We start from the raw sequence: 19241 nt of genomic DNA on the forward strand, positions 1-19241 counted from the left end.
TTCTGGAATTGCAATTCTCCATGTGCAGGACCTAAGAAATAATGATTGTGTACAAATTTTCAGATGACTATCAATACTTCTAATGTGGGGTTTAGATCAATTAATTCAAAGTGTGTTCGTACACCATGGGTCCTTAAAGTCGTGAGCTTGAATGTAATAGCTTTTGAAATGTTTAAACGATTTTCAGTAATTAAGCAGTTGAACGCAATTTGTGTACCTAAAAAATGGGAATAATTAATTCTGAATGAGTTAAATTAAAGTTACTTGAGATAAAATAAGATTTTAATTTCGCAGAAAATCAATAAGAAATCATTCACTAATCTTTGCATGGATAGTGACTTCTGATATAACCGGAAGTGCCACCATCATAAAAATATTTTTATTGAGCAGAACTCAACGGTTTATGGTTGAGTACCAGCTTTCAAATAAATATCTTTATTAGAACTTTCAATACTTCTAATGTGGAGTTTAGACAGAACATCCTGTATTGCGATAATTACTAGGGATTTGTTTTAGATTCTTAGTGTCAAGTAAAAATTTTTTAAAGTTATCCACACGCTAGATTTTATTCTTGTGCATTTTTTGATTGCTTTGCTACCCAGTAATCATTCAGGCGAATTTTTTCTCAAGCCATTTGCTTTGCGAGCAACTTTGTGTTAAGAGTTAATTCCGAAACATTTAAGAAACGGGTCTACATTCCGAACCATTGGAAATATTTTTACAGCAAATATGTTGAAAAAATGTCTTGTTTCAGCCTCTTATTCAGCGCGAAGCGATGGAAACGCAACCGGAACTGGAATTTCCAAGCTGCAACTGACGCTTTCAAAATATGATTTAAACGCACGCTTTGAATGCAAGGTTGAAAGTCAGGCTTTAGAAGAAGCGATCGTGAAAGGGGTGACGCTTCCCGTTAAAGGTAAATATAGGATAACAACTGTTAAGTTCTTTTCGAGTGTTTGGTTGCAAAAATTGTTCATTCAACAAGCAACAGAAGATGATGAGGTTAAACACGACACGAAATGTAAAGCCACCACTCGTCACAGAAGAGGGTAATTTCGAAGCACGCCATCACCTTCTTACTTTAAGTATCTCGATTCTACGGCCGTTTTAATTAAACGTAAAGCTGAAAATACATTCATACACTTAAGAAGCTGTGTCACGAACATTCACGTTCACGAAAACGATTTAATTTCAGAGGGTGAGAAAAAGCCAAGGACGGTTTTGTTGTTTTAAAGCGCGAAAAATTACCGATTATAACATGATAAAATCCAAATTGTTGAAATAAAGCACACAAGGGGCTCTCGAGATTCTAATTAATTAAGCGTTGAAAACTTTTTGCTATTATCAAATTGCAATGTTTGTGCATAAGTCTGGTTTTCAGGAGCCCTTGAATTTCACGCTTGTGCATCTTGCATTTGTATGCAGGCAGATGTTGGATCAAATTATCGAATTTGGTTAATTATCGGTTTAGAGGAGGAAACCGCAATTGTAAAGTTGATTGGAGTGGCATCTTGTGCATAAATATTTGCGCAAATAAGTGTTAAATAAACATTGCTTTAAAAAATTGCAAAAGGTCATGATTAGAGATCGGATTTTAGGAAACGTCTTTTATCCGAAATATTTTTAGGGCTTTTCTGAAACTCGAAATAAATCTGTTTTTTGAAAATGTAAATATTTGACACCATTTCTATTTTTTCTAAATTCCTAAATTGACTTGTGTCTTAATAAAATTCTGATTAACGGTGCTAATTTAAAATAGGATATTTTTAATTTTTTTATTAGAATTTAGTTTAAAAAAAAGTTGTTCTTTAGTGTTTCAATCACACAGTTTTTAAGCTTCTCATCATTTCAGCTTTTATTTTCTTATTAGTTTTTCCATATTTCACACTTTCACATTCAATTCCGGAATTTTTCAGTCTTTCGTAGAGTGATTACCTTATTATTTCAGTTTTACAGTTTTTTTGCAGTTTCATAATTTTTTATTTATCACTTTTTTAGCCTCTTAATACATTGTTTTTTTATTTTTAGTTTTTAGTTACGAATTTTTGTGTATGTGATCTAATTTTGCTTTTATTTGCAATTTCCTCGAAAAGTCGGAGAACAATGATCTTTTTTGAAAAAGGTAGATTATTAAAAGAGCTTTCCAACGATAATAAACTTCATAGGGTTATCTCTAATAGTTCCGAAGTTATTGCTGGATACATGTTCCGGGTACCAGAAATCAAAAAAAAAATCGCGACAAAAATTCTATGGAATTTTTTTTTTATTTTTATGAAGGTAAATGCCTATTAAAATTTTAAAAATTCGGTCCTTATTTATGATGAGAAGGAAGCAATAACACTAAATTGCTTGCAAATGCAACATCAAACTATCGATGCAAGTTTATTTATAAATTAATTACACCATACGTTTTCATGAAAGTCCGAAAATGGGCCATCAAGTCGCTTGCTATTTATACTTGGCAATGTTCTGAGAGTCCTTTATTGTTCTTGAAATGGTCAAGCAGTTTCCCCGTACACATCCTTTAACTTTCCAACACACAATAACAAAACATTTCGACAATAATAATGCAGCAGAAGTTTGCACATTAATTAAATTATTAAATTCCGGCCAGCATTAAGCCTTTAAACAGTTCCACAAGCAGCTAGTGTTTGTTGCTCAACGTGGAAAACCGTGGCAGCTGTTTTGAGTGATTCGATTAGAAGAAGCAGTCATGCGAACAGGACCAACGTAATTGGGCGATAACAGTTGCCTTTGTTAAAACGACCACCGAACTCGATAGAGTTTGTGGTGTTGAAAATTTTTAACTTAATTATTAGCGAAAAAGTGCGACTTGTTTTGCTAAAATTTAATAAAAGCAGGTGTGACATACTTTAAGGGTTTATGCTTCCAGAGCTCACTTTAATGACAACAGAGCTGACCACGAAATTAAGAGTTTAATATTTAAAGGCACTTCGTGGCCAACATATGAATTTGTATTAAGACACCATCTGACATTCCGTGTAAATTAATTACGAAGAGGAATTTAAGTTCTTTCACGTAACATTTAGTTTGATTACATTTAATTTGCAGTGAAGCCGACGAAAATAAAGCTGTCCGGTGTGAATGGACATGTGAATCAGGGAACAATCGTTTCACTTATATGCCAAGTTTTTGGAGCTAGGCCGATGGCTGAAGTCGAATGGTACAACAGCACTTCCATCAGAATGGTCACAAACAGCAGCAGAGGAATTGAAGTTCGTACAGTCTACGAGCAAGATGTAAGTGTTTAGATATTATCATAAAAAAAACTAAGTTGCTTGAAGCGTATTCGGAAAGTTTCGCTTATCCCTAATTATCAAATCTCAAGGGTTAGGTAGAGTTATACCTAGTTTAAACCGTTCTAATCAATAATGAACGAATCGCGTGAACTTTTATCCATTTAGCTATTACCGAGCGCTGATCAAGTGTTAATCCAAACTTTTTCTGGTTTATTACAACTTTGCGAATTAGTCCGCTGCTTGCAATTTATAGTACGGAAAAACACAACATACACACAGATTATAACCGGATTCTGGCAACTTTCATTTTAATTTGCGCTTCCGATGATGGATTGCCGCATAATTTAATGTGATTGATTTACAATACGAGCTGGAGATTGAATTCTCAAGTTTGTTTATTATTTCTGAAACGTTTTAATTACCCCGACTTGGTTCTGATACACCTAATTTAAAAGCGTCATAAATCGAGTTGGATAAGGCGCATTGTAATAAGTTTCTGCTAAACCACCACTCATAAATTATGGAAAATATATTGCCTCCTCCAAGAATAGCAGCTAATGCTAATAAACAACACATTGTACCTATTTGCTTTTTTGTTCTTTGGTTATGGGTACTCAAAAAATCAACAAATAATTTTACGAAGGAATCTACCATACAGGGTGTCTGTTTTTCGAGCTCCTCCACAGGGATCTCAATTACTATGAGAGGTAGGAGGTCGTGTGTCATTTTTAGTTTTTGATTTATTGAGTAAGATTTAAAAAAATGCCATTTTTGTTTTTATTTTTTTTAAGCGAAAACTATAAGAAACTTCAACTTTTCTTATAAGAAATATAAATCTGACATTACCTTTTCCAAGGAGTTTTTGACGTCAGAGTTACAACACTCAACTTTAGTTTTTCTTATGGACGCCATATTTGATACTTGTATTTTTGAAGTCTTTTGATCCTGATTGCAATGATGTATCACTTGAGATGATCGAATCTTATATATTGATTAAAATTAAGAATAAAGCGTTTTCGCAAAAAGTGCTTTGAAAAAATTTCAAAAATGTTAATAATAATAATAATGATGTCTTGTTTTGTTTTGCGAAGAATAAAATTTTAGCTGATCACCTCGTTTCGCTTTTAGATAAGTAAGCTTGGCGGAAATGTGGATCTTCCAGATCCAAATTCAATTAAACCTCTAAAATCTAGTATGTTTAAAAACAAAATTGTTGGCGTGTTTCCAAAGCACTTTTCGGAAAAATTATTTTTTCTCTATTTTAATCAACATGCAAGATTCGATCATATCATGTGATACATTATTATAATCAATAATGAAAATACTTTCTAAAAATACAAAAAGTGATAAGGCGTCTATAAGAAAAACCAAAGTTGAGTGTTGTAACTCTAACATCAAAAACACCTTGGAAAAGGCGATGGGAAATTTAGATTTTTTGTAAAAAAGTGCTTGAACGCGCCTTAATTAATTTAAAACGCCTAGTTTTGTTGGTTTTTGCTTGAAAAAATAAAAACGAAAATAACAAATTTTATGACATAATGCAAACATTTTTGCTTATTCTAATGTATTAATTTTTGTTTTACAATTTCATTATACTGTTTTAAAGATAAACATTATAAATTTTTATCTCTTAATTTCTTTACTCAATATAATGGAATACGGCTTAAGTATTTTGGTGGATGCGCCGGGCAAATTGAATTATTTTTTTCCGTTACATAATTTAAGTGAGAGAAATGTTGAGTGTGAACAAGCGACAATTCTAATTTTGAAATCAGATAAACTCATAAGTCATATCTGAAGACATCTCTCACCCTCCCGTTAATCTTTATCATGCATCAAGCTCGCGAAAACGGGTGGCAACTAAATATCCTCTTAACGTTGCTTTTTCATCTTTCTTTATCTGCACCGCAAATAGAAATGAAAAACGTGAACATTACGTTGCTTTAAAATAATATATTAAAATTTTATAACAATACGAAAAATCATGTTTAATTCATTGGAATGATTAGTTGTTTAGTACAAGAGAAAGCCATTTATCTTAAAGAAAAACCATTAGGTTTGTTCCAATTTGGACAACGTAATAAAGTTTCACATTCTTTATTTTATATCAGTACCTATTTCCTTTACTGCCAAATTATCCTCGCTCTGACAGTAAAAAGAACGTCATCATAACTAATCGCATGCTCTACATCGCTGTTTGAAAAATTCCCACTTTGAATAGTATTTTTTTAGTTTTACACGCAAGACTAAGACAATTTAACGTCTCGAAATATATACGACCCTTAAATGCTTTAAAATATCGCACAGCTACGCAATTTTACATACGAAGGGCGGATGTTTCTCTAATTTATCGTCACACTGTGCTAGTGTTTAAGCCCAAGTCTTGTGTCTTTCCACTTTTACATGTTATTAGATCTTGGCTCGATTAAATCCTCCCTCTTGCCACACAAAATAATTAATCGATGCTCTAAATAAAGCTTTTGGATTTTTGTTCAATATTACGATTGAATTATTGCGACGTTTTGGCTTTACGCCAGAGAAAGTCAGCGAAAATTTGAATAGAGATTTGAAATTTGTTCCATTGTTGTTGTATCGAAAACTTTGAAGGAGGAAGAATGAATACTTTTTACGTACAATACGTAAGGGACGAATTATATTAAATTATGCTTCCTGTGAGGATTGGCTGTGTTACTAGAGCGATATTTTTTACATTTGCGTCAGCGTTGTCATGTTTGGAGCATTTCAAGGGACTATTGGTCTCCATTAGTTGGTAATATGCTGGAAATAATTTATGCTCTCTGGGATCGAACACGGGAAATTAATAAACGCGAGCGAACATCAACAAGCAACTTGACCATGTATAAATTATTATTCTTAGTATTGTTTCATCTACAGGCAGGTGGTACTTACACAACGAAAAGCACACTTAGTTTTCCTGCAACGAGATTCGAAAATGGCAAACGTTTTGAATGTTACGGCAAAAATGAAGTAACAACACTTAAAAGCGAGCCAGATTTATACGAACCAAAAATTCTGGATGTACGATGTGCGTAAATGTTGTCTTTACTTTACTTTATAAAAACACGAATAGGATTTTTGTAGATCCACCAGTGATTGAAGTTGGTGCGATTGGAAGTACAGTTGTTAACGAAAATGTAAATGTTACTTTAACTTGTCGATATTTTGCAAATCCGCAAAAATTGGAAGGTGCAACTTGGTAAAACTTGCAGTATTTTCTTTTTAGTAGCGATTTGTAATAACTAGTTTCTTAGGATCAAAGATGGTAAAAACTTGACGAAAATTCCAAACAAGCATTACGGAGGTGATGTGGAAATGCCATCTCTTACTATAATAGGCGTCACAAGGGAAGATGCTGGTGATTATAGTTGTCTATTACAGAACGCTGTGAATTCGTCGATTTCCGAAGACATTATTTATTTGGATGTTCATTGTAATTGGATTTTGATTTTATAAAAAGCAGTTTTTAAATGTTGATTTTTAGATCCTCCTGATGTAGAAGTCGTAATGGCTCCCTCGACACCTGCCAATGCCACTGAACAAACAAATGTTACGCTTGTATGTAACGTAACATCGGGAAATCCCCCAGCGCTACGTAAAGTAAATACGAAACTTATCATAATCTATATTATAACCGCAATATTGTAAATCGATACAATTTCAGGTGCGTTGGTTTCTGGACGGTGAGCTTATGGCTGAACTTCCCGAATGCAACTACAGCCAACCGGTGATCAACGACACAATCGGAGGCCCCTTTTGTGGCATTGATCCCAGTATTTTAAGTTTGATCAAAGTTGAGCAGACTTTTGCTGGAAACTACACCTGTCAAGGGGAAAATGAAGCTGGTTCTGGACCTGTGTCTGAACCCCGAGAGCTAATAGTTTACTGTAAGTGTGAATTTATGTTACAGAATGCGCTGATATAAAATCATTTTATTATTATATTTTATTCAACAAGTATTAGTGTATTTTATCAGATGATTTTAGTATCAATTTCTTACAAAATAACTCAAAAACGAAATTTAATAAATAGTTACAATATGAATTTTTCTTTCAGATCCTCCTTCTGCCGCCAAACTCACACACTACCCTCCAACGGTTATGAAAAGTGGCCAAGTTACTTTAACGTGCAGTGTGGAAGACACAGGTTTTCCCACCAATGTCACGTATCTTTGGTTCCGCAACGGTCACATGATACACAACATCACAGTTTCCAACTGGACAATTCCGCACGCTTCTTTAGAAACACGAAGCAATTTCACTTGTATTGCATTGAACAAAGGTGGACAAAGCAAGCCAGCTTATGATTTTGTCAATGTTGAAGCACCACCGACTGTAATCACCAAAGCTAGTGCAACTTATAAAGGCGTACTTTACACCTCGCAAAATATGTCGCTCAGCTGCCAAATCGAATGTTTTCCGAGATGTTCAATCAAATGGTACAAAGACGGACACGAAATTAATTTCGAAAATAACAAACTTTACTACGTGATTAACACAAATCATTCGGCAGATTATAAAACGAACGATTTTGAATCGATAGAATCGACTCTGGTTTGGAATATGACAAACTGGCCGGGAAAGCAGTTGGATAAAAGTGCACCTGACTCGTATTACACTTGTGCTAGTTACGATCCACCAGATAGACATCGAGTTGGAGCGAATTTTTCAACTGCCATCGGTGTAGAATGTAAGTATCGCTAAATATCATTTTTTATTGTCAAGTTTTTTATTATATTGCTTACCGCAAAAAGCATTATACTACGTCCTAATGGTAAACCTTTAAAGTACCTAAACCTTAGTCGATTTTATTTTTTCAATTATCAATAAAATTTAGACTAAATTTAACAAAACAAAGATAAAACATCAAATTTGGTCCAAAATGACCAAAAAATTACTTTTTCTAATCGTTTCCTTAAACACGTTTCTTAGATCAAAAATCAAGTTTTTTCCGCTGTTTTTACTAAACTCTAATAAAAACAACACCAAATTTAGTCCAAAATGCGTTAACTTGGCAAAAACACAATTATTGCGCAAAATACACCAAATAAATTTTTCGTCAATAGATCCACCTGAAAATTTAACGGTGTCACACTCTGTTATCAACGTAATAGAAGACGAATCTCCCATTGATGTTAAGTGTAGTGGAGATGGTCGACCAAACCTTAACTACGTGTGGAAACGAAACCAAACATCTGAAGCAATTGTAAAAAGTGACACTCTTAAGCTGCCCAAAATGTCCCGAACGAAAGCAGGCTACTACACATGTGAGGCTTTCAACAGACACGGCAATAAAACAATTCAAGTCAAATTCAACGTTTGGTGTAAGTTTGTTTAATTTCTTTTTGTTCGTTCTTTATTATTTTTCTTTAGACAAACCCGAGTGTAAAATCGAACGCGGCGAAATCGAATACAACCCGTCTTTAATTTGCAAAGCCGACGGAAATCCGAACGAAATGACCTTTACCTGGATGATGATCGAGCAGAACAAAACTTCCGAGCTGAATCCGAGTGGAGGCAACACCAACTTTAGTTATTTCTTTCTAGATTCAAGCGTAACCACCGATATTGAGTACCAATGTGTGGCAAACAATTCAATCAAAGCTAGTGATCCTTGCTCTATAAAAATTCCGGGTAAGTGGATAGAAAAACATTAAAGAAAAAAATAAATTTTCGTGTATTATTTAGCACACCAGGAGCAAAGTAGTCAAATCGGACGGCCAGGTAATTACGGCATGTGCATGAGAGAAATTTCTTTCACACTTTTCTCCTGGTTTTCATTTTTTTCCGAAGCATGAAAACTATATTTGCCATTCAAACACTTTGATTATACGACGTTATTTTACCAATTTATGTTCACAATTTTATATTATTTCACCAAATTCAATCACGTAAATTATGAAAAAATGTGTGCAAATTCTTGATGTAACTCAATTCCAGGGAGCAAACTGCCTTGGTATCTCAGCAAGGAAAACTTGATCGTCCTGATAACATCGATTATAACACTCATCATCTGTTTCATAATCGTCTGCATTGTCATCATCGTTTTGTGTCGAAAGAAACGCCAAAATACCAAATGTAAGCATTGATTTCTCGCTTTACTAACGTTCTAATTGTTTGTTTGCTAACACTAGGCAATAACCCACTCGAAATGGAAGAAAGAGAAAAGTGAGTACTAAAAACTGCATTTTTTCTCGTTAATTTATGTATAACCAAAAACACTTGCTTGAAAGGGTGGTAGACGGCTCGCTTTAATCACAAAATAACACACTGTGCAATAAAAACTGTGATATTTTCTTTTCTTTGCTTTATATTGTGTTCTTTATTCTTCCTTCTTTCTTCGCAAGTACACGTTACTACGGTTTATTAAAGGTAAGACGCAAAGCTTCCCAAGGAGAGTCACCCTTTACGTCTTTCTTTCGCTTTATTACAAAATTATACAGGGTGTCCTAGCAATTTTAAAAACTCCATTATTGACATTTAAATGTTGGAATATTTTTTATAAAACCTATTACCCCCTGACCCCCTGACCTTAAATTATTCCAACTTGTGTAAAATGACCCGACGAATCGATTGGCGTTGAGAAAATTGCCCAATTACCAATAGTTTTTTAGTTATGAACGTTTGTTTGTACGACCGAATGTTTCTTTTATTTGCAATTTTCTCGAAAACTATAAGTCGGAGAACAACGATCTTTTTTGAATTAATTAAAATAATTAAAAGGACTTTTCAACGACAGTAAACTTCATAGGATTATCTCTAATAGTTCCGGAGTTACTGTTCGATAAATGTTCTGGGTACTGGAAATCGACCAAAAAGGCTACAAAAATTGGAAAAAGTCGGACATATGGACTTTTTTTTGAACTTTCAACAACTCTTGTGGATTCTATAGGCATATAAAAGTCCATAAAACTTTGCTAGAGTGAGTTTAAATTTTTTTTTCATTTTTATGACCGTTAAAATTTTATAGAAAAAAATTCAAAATTTTATATCTCGTGAAAAGCTGGTATAATACAGAAAATGAGCCGTTGAATTCACTGAGACAAACCGTTTTGCTCTAAGACTTTTAGTTTTTGAGGTATGAATTTGTTTGTTAAAGAATTAAGTTGGTTAGACAAATAACAATCTTTGAGAAACAGAAACAAAAATGGGGGGTTGTATTTAACTTTTTTAAATTATTCAGCTTTTAATAAACTTGTTAATTTTTTTGTTATCATCCTAATTTCAATGCGCTAAGCAATTGGTACAAAGTCAAGTTTGAACTTTAAAGTCAAGAAATTACTACTTTTCTAGTCTTAGTTTTTTATTTTTCAATTATTTAAAGGTCAGTAATGGATTTTTTCGAATCGTTGGGACACTTTGATGCTTGCAGCGGCACCTTCCTATCACAGATTAGTATTGCACATGCAAAATAAGTATTTTATCTCCACCCATCCACGTTTGAAAACTGAGCCACTTTCACACTACTCATCATCGCTATTTAATATTATCAACATACTAATAACAATGAAAACTTCTCAGGTTTCTGTGCACTCAAAGTCCTGATGTGCTCGGGTTGCCTTTGGTGCCCTGTGGCAGGGTGACTTATTTAGGAAACCAAGGTAGCTTTAGCATAGGATGCAATATAAAACCATTTTGTTTTTATTAAGTTTATTGCATGGATTTTGTTACACAATAAGTTCTTTGTATTGGTTTTTGGGAGGTGGTGGTAAGGTGCACCGTTTGCATGCGTTATTTCATTTCGTTTCACTTCTGGCGCTGAATTTGCATCATTAAGAGCGCACAAAAAGGGTAGTTTCTGAAAGAGGCGAGTTCATATTACAATAAGTTGCACATACGCTGAGGGAGACGAACACTAGGGGAGACCATTACACTTAACACGCTTGTTTTTGCTCCCCATGCTCTCGAGGCACTGGATTACACACTGCTAATTTTTTCGCATTGAATGCACTTCAAATTCTTCAGGCGGATGCAGACTGATTTAATACCCTATTACAAATACAGCGTGACCCAGGAGTACGCTCAAGCTCCTTCAATTTTTTCTAAGCAAGCTATAGATTTGATTTTTTTTTAAACTATAGGTTTTACAATAAAACACGTTTCTAAAGTATTAAAGTATACAGACTGTTCCAAAAAAAAAACAACTAAGAATAACTTAATATTTTATTTTGAAACAACCTCTATACAGGATGGTCCGTCATTGATATGGGCATGCTCGATTCACCTACACTGCTTTCGAAATTATTCAAATGGTACTGCAAATAGGTCAAAGTCAAAGTACACGTTCTAAAATTATTTTGCCTTATACAGGCTGTTTCATTTTTACAGTGCAGCTTATAGCTTTTTTTTTAATGGCACTTTTTGTATATTTGTACAAAATAGCTGTTTCAAAATTTATCGTTTCAAAAAAAAATTAAACCGATAGCTTGCATAGACAAAAAATCATGAAGCTTGCACACAGTGCTATATTTTTAGAAAAAAATCACTATGCAAATACCAAATCTTAACCTTGCATTCAGTTTACAAAGCTTACGCTTTTTTTGTTTTGTTTCATATTATGTTTATTCCAAATATCCAAATTCTTCCATCTGGCATAAAATTGGTAGACCTGATGGCCAATCACCTGACAGTTCAACTCAATCGAAATGGCCTCTCAGACCAGGAGTGTTGGTGCATGTCAGTAAAATGCACAACGTAAATATTAGCCAATTAAATCCTGAATCGACCCCATTTCGAACAAGTTCCGTTTCGAACACTATTCTTAAGTATAAAAGAAACAAGTCGAAAGTTTATGCCAGGTTGGAAAGATTAAAGGATTGGCTTGGATTTGGCGGACGCGAACGCATCCCTAGTGGCATAACGGAGGGAGCTAGTGGAGGTAAAAGAACGATTCATCTCTATTTGTGTCGATTGTTGAATGTTGAGTTGTGTTGTTGTTGCATGGCATGACAGTCGTTACGTACAAAAAAATCAAACCGACAACACCATCTTCCTACGACACCAATACTAATTCAAGGAAAAGGAAAAAACCCGGATACGGTAAGTGATATTTGCGTTTTTGCAAAGTCCTGAAGACCGTTTCATTACAAATTGCAAACAAATGACATTGATTTACCTTACATTTTATTACAAGTGTTATTGTACAAGTCGCTTTAATTTATGGTTCTAGTGTCTTTTAAAAACAATTTAATTGTAGAAAATTATCACAAAATGATTATTATTACAAAGTAATACCTAAAATAAGTGCCTTGTTCCAGTTTTTTGTGAAGGACTATGGAAATTAAGTGTATCGGTAGTTATTTATTTAAACATTGTATCGAAAAAGTGACTCTTGCAGCCGCTACAAGTTTAACTTTTGTTTAAATAATTTTCGTTCGCCTGCAAAAAATTATTCAATCTTCCATCTGTAATGATACATGATTTTTACGTTTTCTCAAAAACCAATAATCGTATTGAGAATTTCATGTTTTTTTGTTAAGTATAGCTATAGTTTACACAGAAGAAAAGAGGAAAACTGAAAATAATTTTGCAAAATGTTATTCGTGTACAGAAAAGTTGTTGTCTTTGATGAGTTTTATTTGGTGTTAAAATTAACACACGTTACACGTATTTCTGATTCACCTGGTATACGTATAGAAACACAAGAAATATTAAATTTTGAGAAATTTGAAAATTTGTTAAAAAAAATTTACATGATAGCAAAAAACTAAAAACTAATACATATAGATTATTAAAAAAGGATTTTTGTACTGTTATTCATGCCAGTAATTTATTGTAGTCTGTACATTTGTACATGATTGGTAATAAAATTGGTGATGTTTTGAAACTATCCCCTGGTAAAAATTTACATGGAATTTGTAATTAAATACTATTTTTTTTTTGTTTTAAATGACGCGACTGCACCGCAATCGAGCAACTTCTTTTTAATGTGAATACTGTAGACAAATAAATAAATTTTATTGTCGGCAAAGAATCTTAACCTTTTGGCATCGCTTTATTAGTAATTAGGTGAGCGTTCGAGCTTTTCGAGCTATAAAACCCCAGTTTAAAATTGCACTTTTTTATGCTCCAGCACCCAACCCGTCCTCTACAGGAGATAAGACGAGATTAGGGGCTGCTCCACCGGTTGGCGGTTCAGCAGACCCCACAAATGATCACGACAAAGGATTTTACGAAAACCTCCCTTTCCACGGCATGCAAAACCCACCAAATAAAGTGAGTTATTTTACAAACCTAAACCAATAATTTTGTGTGTGTTTTTTTTTATTAATTGTTGTTTAATTTGCATGTGTTTGCAGCCAATTTCTATCATTGCTCCATTCAGTCAAGAAATGCGTAATTTTACTCCCAAAACGCCACCATCAATTAACCCTTGCCCTAAAATTACTGTACAACGTCATCAGTCGTTTCATGGCTTCCAAAACACTCACTTGAGATTTGATTTCAACCGAAGCAACCCTTTCTTGAATAATTGTGCCAACTTTCAAAACAATCCACAAGTTGAGACGCCCTTCAGCTTTCAGAATAATTTCCAACCGATATTAAATTTTAATCCATTTTTGCTTCCGAACCCTTTCAGTGTACCACCTCGAACAAATCGAGTTGCAGGTCGAAGGGAAACGGATGTGAGACGAACGGCTTCCGGTATCAATATCGCGGAAAATAATCAAGTCGAAACAACAAAAATTGAAAAATCAATACCAAACGATAAGCGTTTCGGTTCTCTAGAATTGAAAAAACACAAATGTTACTCACCTACGTTCTATTCAATGCGGTGTAAAAAACACGCCAAAAAAAGACCGGTCGTTTATGCGTTACCCAAAAAAGTTTTCGGCGAACTTAAGCCAAGCGAAGACAAACAACAACAATTTCAAAATCTTACAGATAGTATTGAAATTTCGGAACAAAACTCATCACCTAAAACTTTTCCAATTCCTGCACCTAGGTGCCGAAAGCATTTGAAAAAAGACGTTTCCACAAACAATTCTCCAAACCCGGACGTTTCTAATAGTTCCAACGAAGGTTCGGAACATCTTGAAAGCGAAATTTCCGTGATTGAAGCACAAATTCACACTTCTTGTAATGAGAGCGAAACCAAAAATTCTTCGAGTGGAATAATTAAAGTGGAAGCCATGAAAGCACTCAAAAATTCTCCCATGTTAAAAGTCAGTCCCAATTTTATCAAACCCAAAACTGAAAGTCCTAAAGGTGCCTTGTCCTTGCAAATCCAAGCCAAAAGAAAAAATTCCACAGACAATTTAAACCAAACAACAGATGATAGTAGCAAAGAGAATTTACCCTTAATACCGCAAATGCCATTATTAAACCCTCAGTGTAAGTGGAGTCCTGGCTTAACTAGTGTTAAACAACAGGTTTGTTTTTGTTGCTTTTTATGCTTTTAATTGTTATGTGGATGATTCGGTGCTATAAAGAAATATAAGTCTATCACTCGAGTTTTAAGTTACGAAAGTCCAAAGTTGGCAGATATTATTTCAAAAAAAAGAGAGGTGTAAAACGCGCGACAAAATGATAACAAAATTATCTTAAAATTAAATAAATGTCTCCAATAACGTAAAAAAGTTTCCTATTTTTACTTTTAGCACAGTGCAATTTTTGTAAATTTTGAATTTTAAATCATAACTTAATGATTTTTTTTAATACTGTTTTTAAATGGAAACACCCTAATTACGTATACCCAAAATCTAGAACGAGCTACTATTTTAAAATTTATTTAATAAAAGTCTTCCCTTAAAGATATTGCTTCTAAATGTATGCAAAACATATCGCAGATTTAATTTTTTATTTTTAATTTAAATTTATAATAATAATAAATGCCTTTATTAATCATTTAGAATGTAGATGTTGATACACATTATTGGCATTTTGGTGTGGCGAAGTCTAGTTGTTGGTACTCCACTTAACCATAGTAGCAGAACAATAAACTTAATTTCTACCTCTTATTGTTTAATTAATAAAATTAAGATAAAGCAATCGATTACCAAACCAATTATTCCATTTAAAAGAGAAGTTTTTTTTATATGTTTCTCACAATGACTAAAATTGTACTTTTTCGTTATAGCATTGAACACCTACCTCAATTATAGTAATAGTTTGGTCAGGTGATAAGGCTCCAAAATAAGTGGCCTTCACACCTAGCCCTTGTTTTCTCTACTAACCCATTGATTTGTTCCCTAATTTCAGAACGCTTTTTACACACTAACAACCCCGCATTACAAACATGTAAATGTTGGCTTGCCCCCGCAATATTCAGCGACCATCCCCAAGCACACCAAGCTCATACCTCGAGCATTATTCAATGAGCCTTTACCGAAGAGCAAATCCTTTTCGTCGAAACCAAAACACAAAAAGCACTTCCAAATACCCCTACAAAAGTGCCACAGTTTTAAGTTTCAAACGGCGGAAAGTTACTTTCAACCGATTCGAAACATCCACGAAGAAGATCTTATGAAGAACGGCTACGTGTCAGACTACCCTCCTCCTAGTGAAAGTAGTAGTCGAACGACACGACATCATAAACGTGGAGGTGAAAAAGCCAAACAGAAAACTAAAGGGCCTTTGGTGGTAATGAGGCCCAACATGCAATTCCCCGAAAGTGTACAAAGCTCCGTTCAGCTTCAATATCCACAGCCTGTGTTAGGAAGGAGTGTGAAGAAGCCGAACGGAGTGGTTTACGCAGATTTAGACATGCCTAAGACTAATAATAAGAAGGGCTCACAACACGACAACAGCTCTTGTATGCAAAATAAAACACAAAAGTCCAAACCAAAGACTGAATACGCAACGCTTAGTTTTAATGATGTTGGTCAAGAAATTGACGTTTAACATTCAATAATTAGGACACGTACTAATTTATTTAGTTTAAGGTTAGTGAATGCTTCTAACGAATTATCGTTGCATCTTTTAATTAAACAAATTGCATAATACAAGCCATCAATTGTCACTTGATATTCTTCTTCTTGAGTAGAGAATTGTGGCTCAAATTTACAATTATAATTTGTTTCTAAATTTTGTTTTAGACTAATGGGACAACCAATACTGGTAGTGATACCTATATTTTCTAAGGTAATGTCTTTTACAGATTTATTATAAGAATTTTTTTATTTTTAATAATTATTATTAATAGAGACCAGATTTTAGGAAAGTTCATGCAATTTTTAAGGGCTTTTCTTCAAATGCGAAATAAATTTATTTATTTTATTTTTTAGACATCGTAAAGATGTGTTTAACCTTCCTAATTTATAAACGAGGATGTTTTTTGATTTTTAGTTTTTAGTTGTTCAGTCACACAGTTTAGTATTTCAGCTTTTTAGTTTCTCAATTTTCTCATATTTCATATTCATTTCCTAAATTTTTCAGTTTTTTGTGATGTCACTATTTTATAATTTCTTTTAATTTTACTTTTTAAATATGACATTTTGAGACCATAATGATATTTCTGAAGTCATTTTTGAGTCATGACGTTATTTTTAATTTTTTTAAAGGACAAATGACATTTTGATTAGTGTTTTATTAGATAATACACATTAATTTGAACCTTTCTTTCAAATAAAGCGAAAAAAAGTCAAAAAAAGAAGAAAATAAAATAAGACCGTAAAGCATAAAAGATGTTTTATTATATGAGGGGGTGATTATTTTTTTAGACTCATTGTTTGTTGTTTATTTTTGTGTCAAGAACAAAAAGATAAAGCCAATTATGTTTAATTGTCAATATTTTTTTTATTTTATAAAATTAATTTTTTTAAATTTCAACTTCTTTTTTAGTTTTTATTTTCTTAGTACTATCTAAAACAGTGAACAAAATTGTCGGTTGTCATTTAAAGAAATAAAAATGCCATAATTCAGAAATAAAATTTACTAGACGCCCTCTAAAATTCCCCCAGTAAAAATTCCACATTTAACTGACATTTAATGAATTGTTCAACAATTTTGCGTGTATGGTCTTAATTACTTACAATAGAAAGAATCACTTTAAAAGTACGTGGTGGCAAAAACTAGCGTTGACTTTGGTTCTGCGATTTTTCGTGGTATAAAGTGTTTATTGTTGGAACTTGAAAGTGGATAAAAAGTGAAAAAGATTTAAATTTTGATTACAAAGTGTTAATCAAACAGTTGTCTAATTAAAGACCATAAGTAATGGGTTACAACGAACACATGTTGGGCTCAAGAAACCAATAAATTAGTGAAGTGTGTGAATTTTAGGTTAGAATTTTTCCACTGAAAAATTGATGAAATGTTTCGGTAAATCTACAAAACTACAATAAAGATTAACAACTGCTGATACATTTAAACGTAAATTATGCCAAAAGGTAGGCTTTTCAATGTCTTTGTAGTAATTTTCCAATAAAGAAAGTGAACCAAAAAGTCATTTGTTATTCGTGTTTTCCTCGTCATCTCTCATTTGTCAACATAAGTTTCTTGCATCAAAGATGCAATAATCATTCCGCATAGGCAATGTAATAATTGTGAAGCCCCAAAATTCGTACAACGCCCAAAATATCCGAATAAACATTTTCCCGCCATTTATGGTTACTGTTTTCGACCTAGCTCAGTGGCGCCCCCAACGGTAATTTTACTTCCGAATAGTATACGTATTAAGTATCAAGAACGGTAAGGAGAGTTTACCGATCAAAGACAATGATTGTTTGAGATCGGCAATCCTTAACGTTCGTGATGCTTATGACGTTTTGTGCACAATCCTTAATTTTTTTTAAAGATTTATTAAATAATGTCAAAATAATTGTGAAGACAGCAGGTTATGGTTACCGGTTGCTACGTCCAAGGCGTCGACAGAATTACTTACCGACGCCTATTTTTCTTACTGACGCCTTTGGACGTAGCAACTAGATAGTAAACACCACATACTGTCTTGGAAACAAGTGCAGTAAACAATCAAATAGAACTCAATCGTGTAAAAATACAGTTTTTAACTTCCTAAAAATCCGGTCTCTAATTATATATTAATTGTACATTTAGAGCACAATCGTCTTTTATCAAACGTACTATGACGATTTAGCATTTTATTGCTTTCTTTGTTGTATGTAGATACGGCTGTTATGGTAATTCAATGTAATTTTTTTGAAAAACCCATTTATTTAATACAGATAATGAGAACTGTTTTGTGTGCTAGTATGTTGCTTATATCCGAGTTTTATTTCCGAATGTTGGCAATAAGAGGAATTTTTCATTTCAGCCTTACCGGCCGGAATTCAGTGACCTAGAATATGCAGACGTTGATTACAAATACGGCCCTATAAATTACAAGGCGGCTTCCATTTACGCAGCCATGAAAAGAAACAAAAACAACAATAGAATGGAAGAAGTAAATAAGACCAACGACGATCTCTTGTAATTATGTAAATACATAAAAAATCATAAACTTTTATATTGAGATTATTGTGTTTGAAGAATTTATAATGTTTAAGACACATATCGATCGACATTAATAAATTCAATAATCAATATTGTTATTGCTGTACTTTTATTCGTTTCTTACAGTATTGTAATTCACAACAAACTGCCAAAGATTTTTTATTTAAGCTTCATTTCTTTCTGTAAATATAAAATTTTATATTTTTGACGCCAATGTTAAATGTGTTTTACTTATTTAAATTATTTGTATAACTAACATGAGAAATTGTGCAAATCACAGATAAACCGCTCAAAGATATTATGTACTTAACGATTTGCACCATTTCATCTCACAGTGCCAAAAAAAAACATTATTTACAATGAAAAAATACTCTGAAACATAACGTCCAATTGAAAAGTATAGAATTTGGTGTGAAGCTGCGTTATTTCTGGACATTTATATTAGAACAGTTTGAAATACATAGATAAATTTGTATAGTTATTATTACTTTTCAATACTCTGTATCATCTTGTAGATATGTAAATTATAAATTTTAGCCCTTATGCTATTTAATAAAGAATTGTATTTATTTCT

General features: G+C 33.2%; 1 protein-coding gene across 18 annotated transcripts in view; it reads left to right on the forward strand.

Annotated features, from left to right (window-relative positions):
• Positions 1–19236, forward strand: part of nrm (neuromusculin) — a 132249-nt gene extending 113013 nt beyond the window's left edge. For 2 of the 18 annotated variants that reach the window (XM_064359833.1, XM_015984617.2), the window contains 20 exons: positions 755–916; positions 3073–3260; positions 6156–6306; positions 6363–6477; positions 6533–6711; positions 6763–6878; positions 6943–7165; positions 7335–7967; positions 8344–8601; positions 8651–8911; positions 8966–9001; positions 9218–9355; positions 9412–9445; positions 11884–12155; positions 12230–12316; positions 13350–13492; positions 13576–14649; positions 15479–16161; positions 16315–16360; positions 18489–18579. In XM_064359833.1, the coding sequence (XP_064215903.1) occupies positions 755–916; positions 3073–3260; positions 6156–6306; positions 6363–6477; positions 6533–6711; positions 6763–6878; positions 6943–7165; positions 7335–7967; positions 8344–8601; positions 8651–8911; positions 8966–9001; positions 9218–9355; positions 9412–9445; positions 11884–12155; positions 12230–12316; positions 13350–13492; positions 13576–14649; positions 15479–16120 (4712 nt within the window). In that variant the 3' untranslated portion in view covers positions 16121–16161; positions 16315–16360; positions 18489–18579. Of the gene's footprint in view, positions 1–754; positions 917–3072; positions 3261–6155; positions 6307–6362; positions 6478–6532; positions 6712–6762; positions 6879–6942; positions 7166–7334; positions 7968–8343; positions 8602–8650; positions 8912–8965; positions 9002–9217; positions 9356–9411; positions 9446–10798; positions 10879–11883; positions 12156–12229; positions 12317–13349; positions 13493–13575; positions 14650–15478; positions 16162–16314; positions 16361–18488 lie in introns of those variants that run through there. The other 16 variants (XM_064359835.1, XM_015984615.2, XM_015984618.2 and 13 more) reach the window with 16 other exon arrangements.
• Positions 19237–19241: the final 5 nt, after the last annotated feature.

This window comes from Tribolium castaneum, chromosome 1 (genome assembly GCF_031307605.1).
Source record: "Tribolium castaneum strain GA2 chromosome 1, icTriCast1.1, whole genome shotgun sequence".
Taxonomy (NCBI): domain Eukaryota; kingdom Metazoa; phylum Arthropoda; class Insecta; order Coleoptera; family Tenebrionidae; genus Tribolium; species Tribolium castaneum.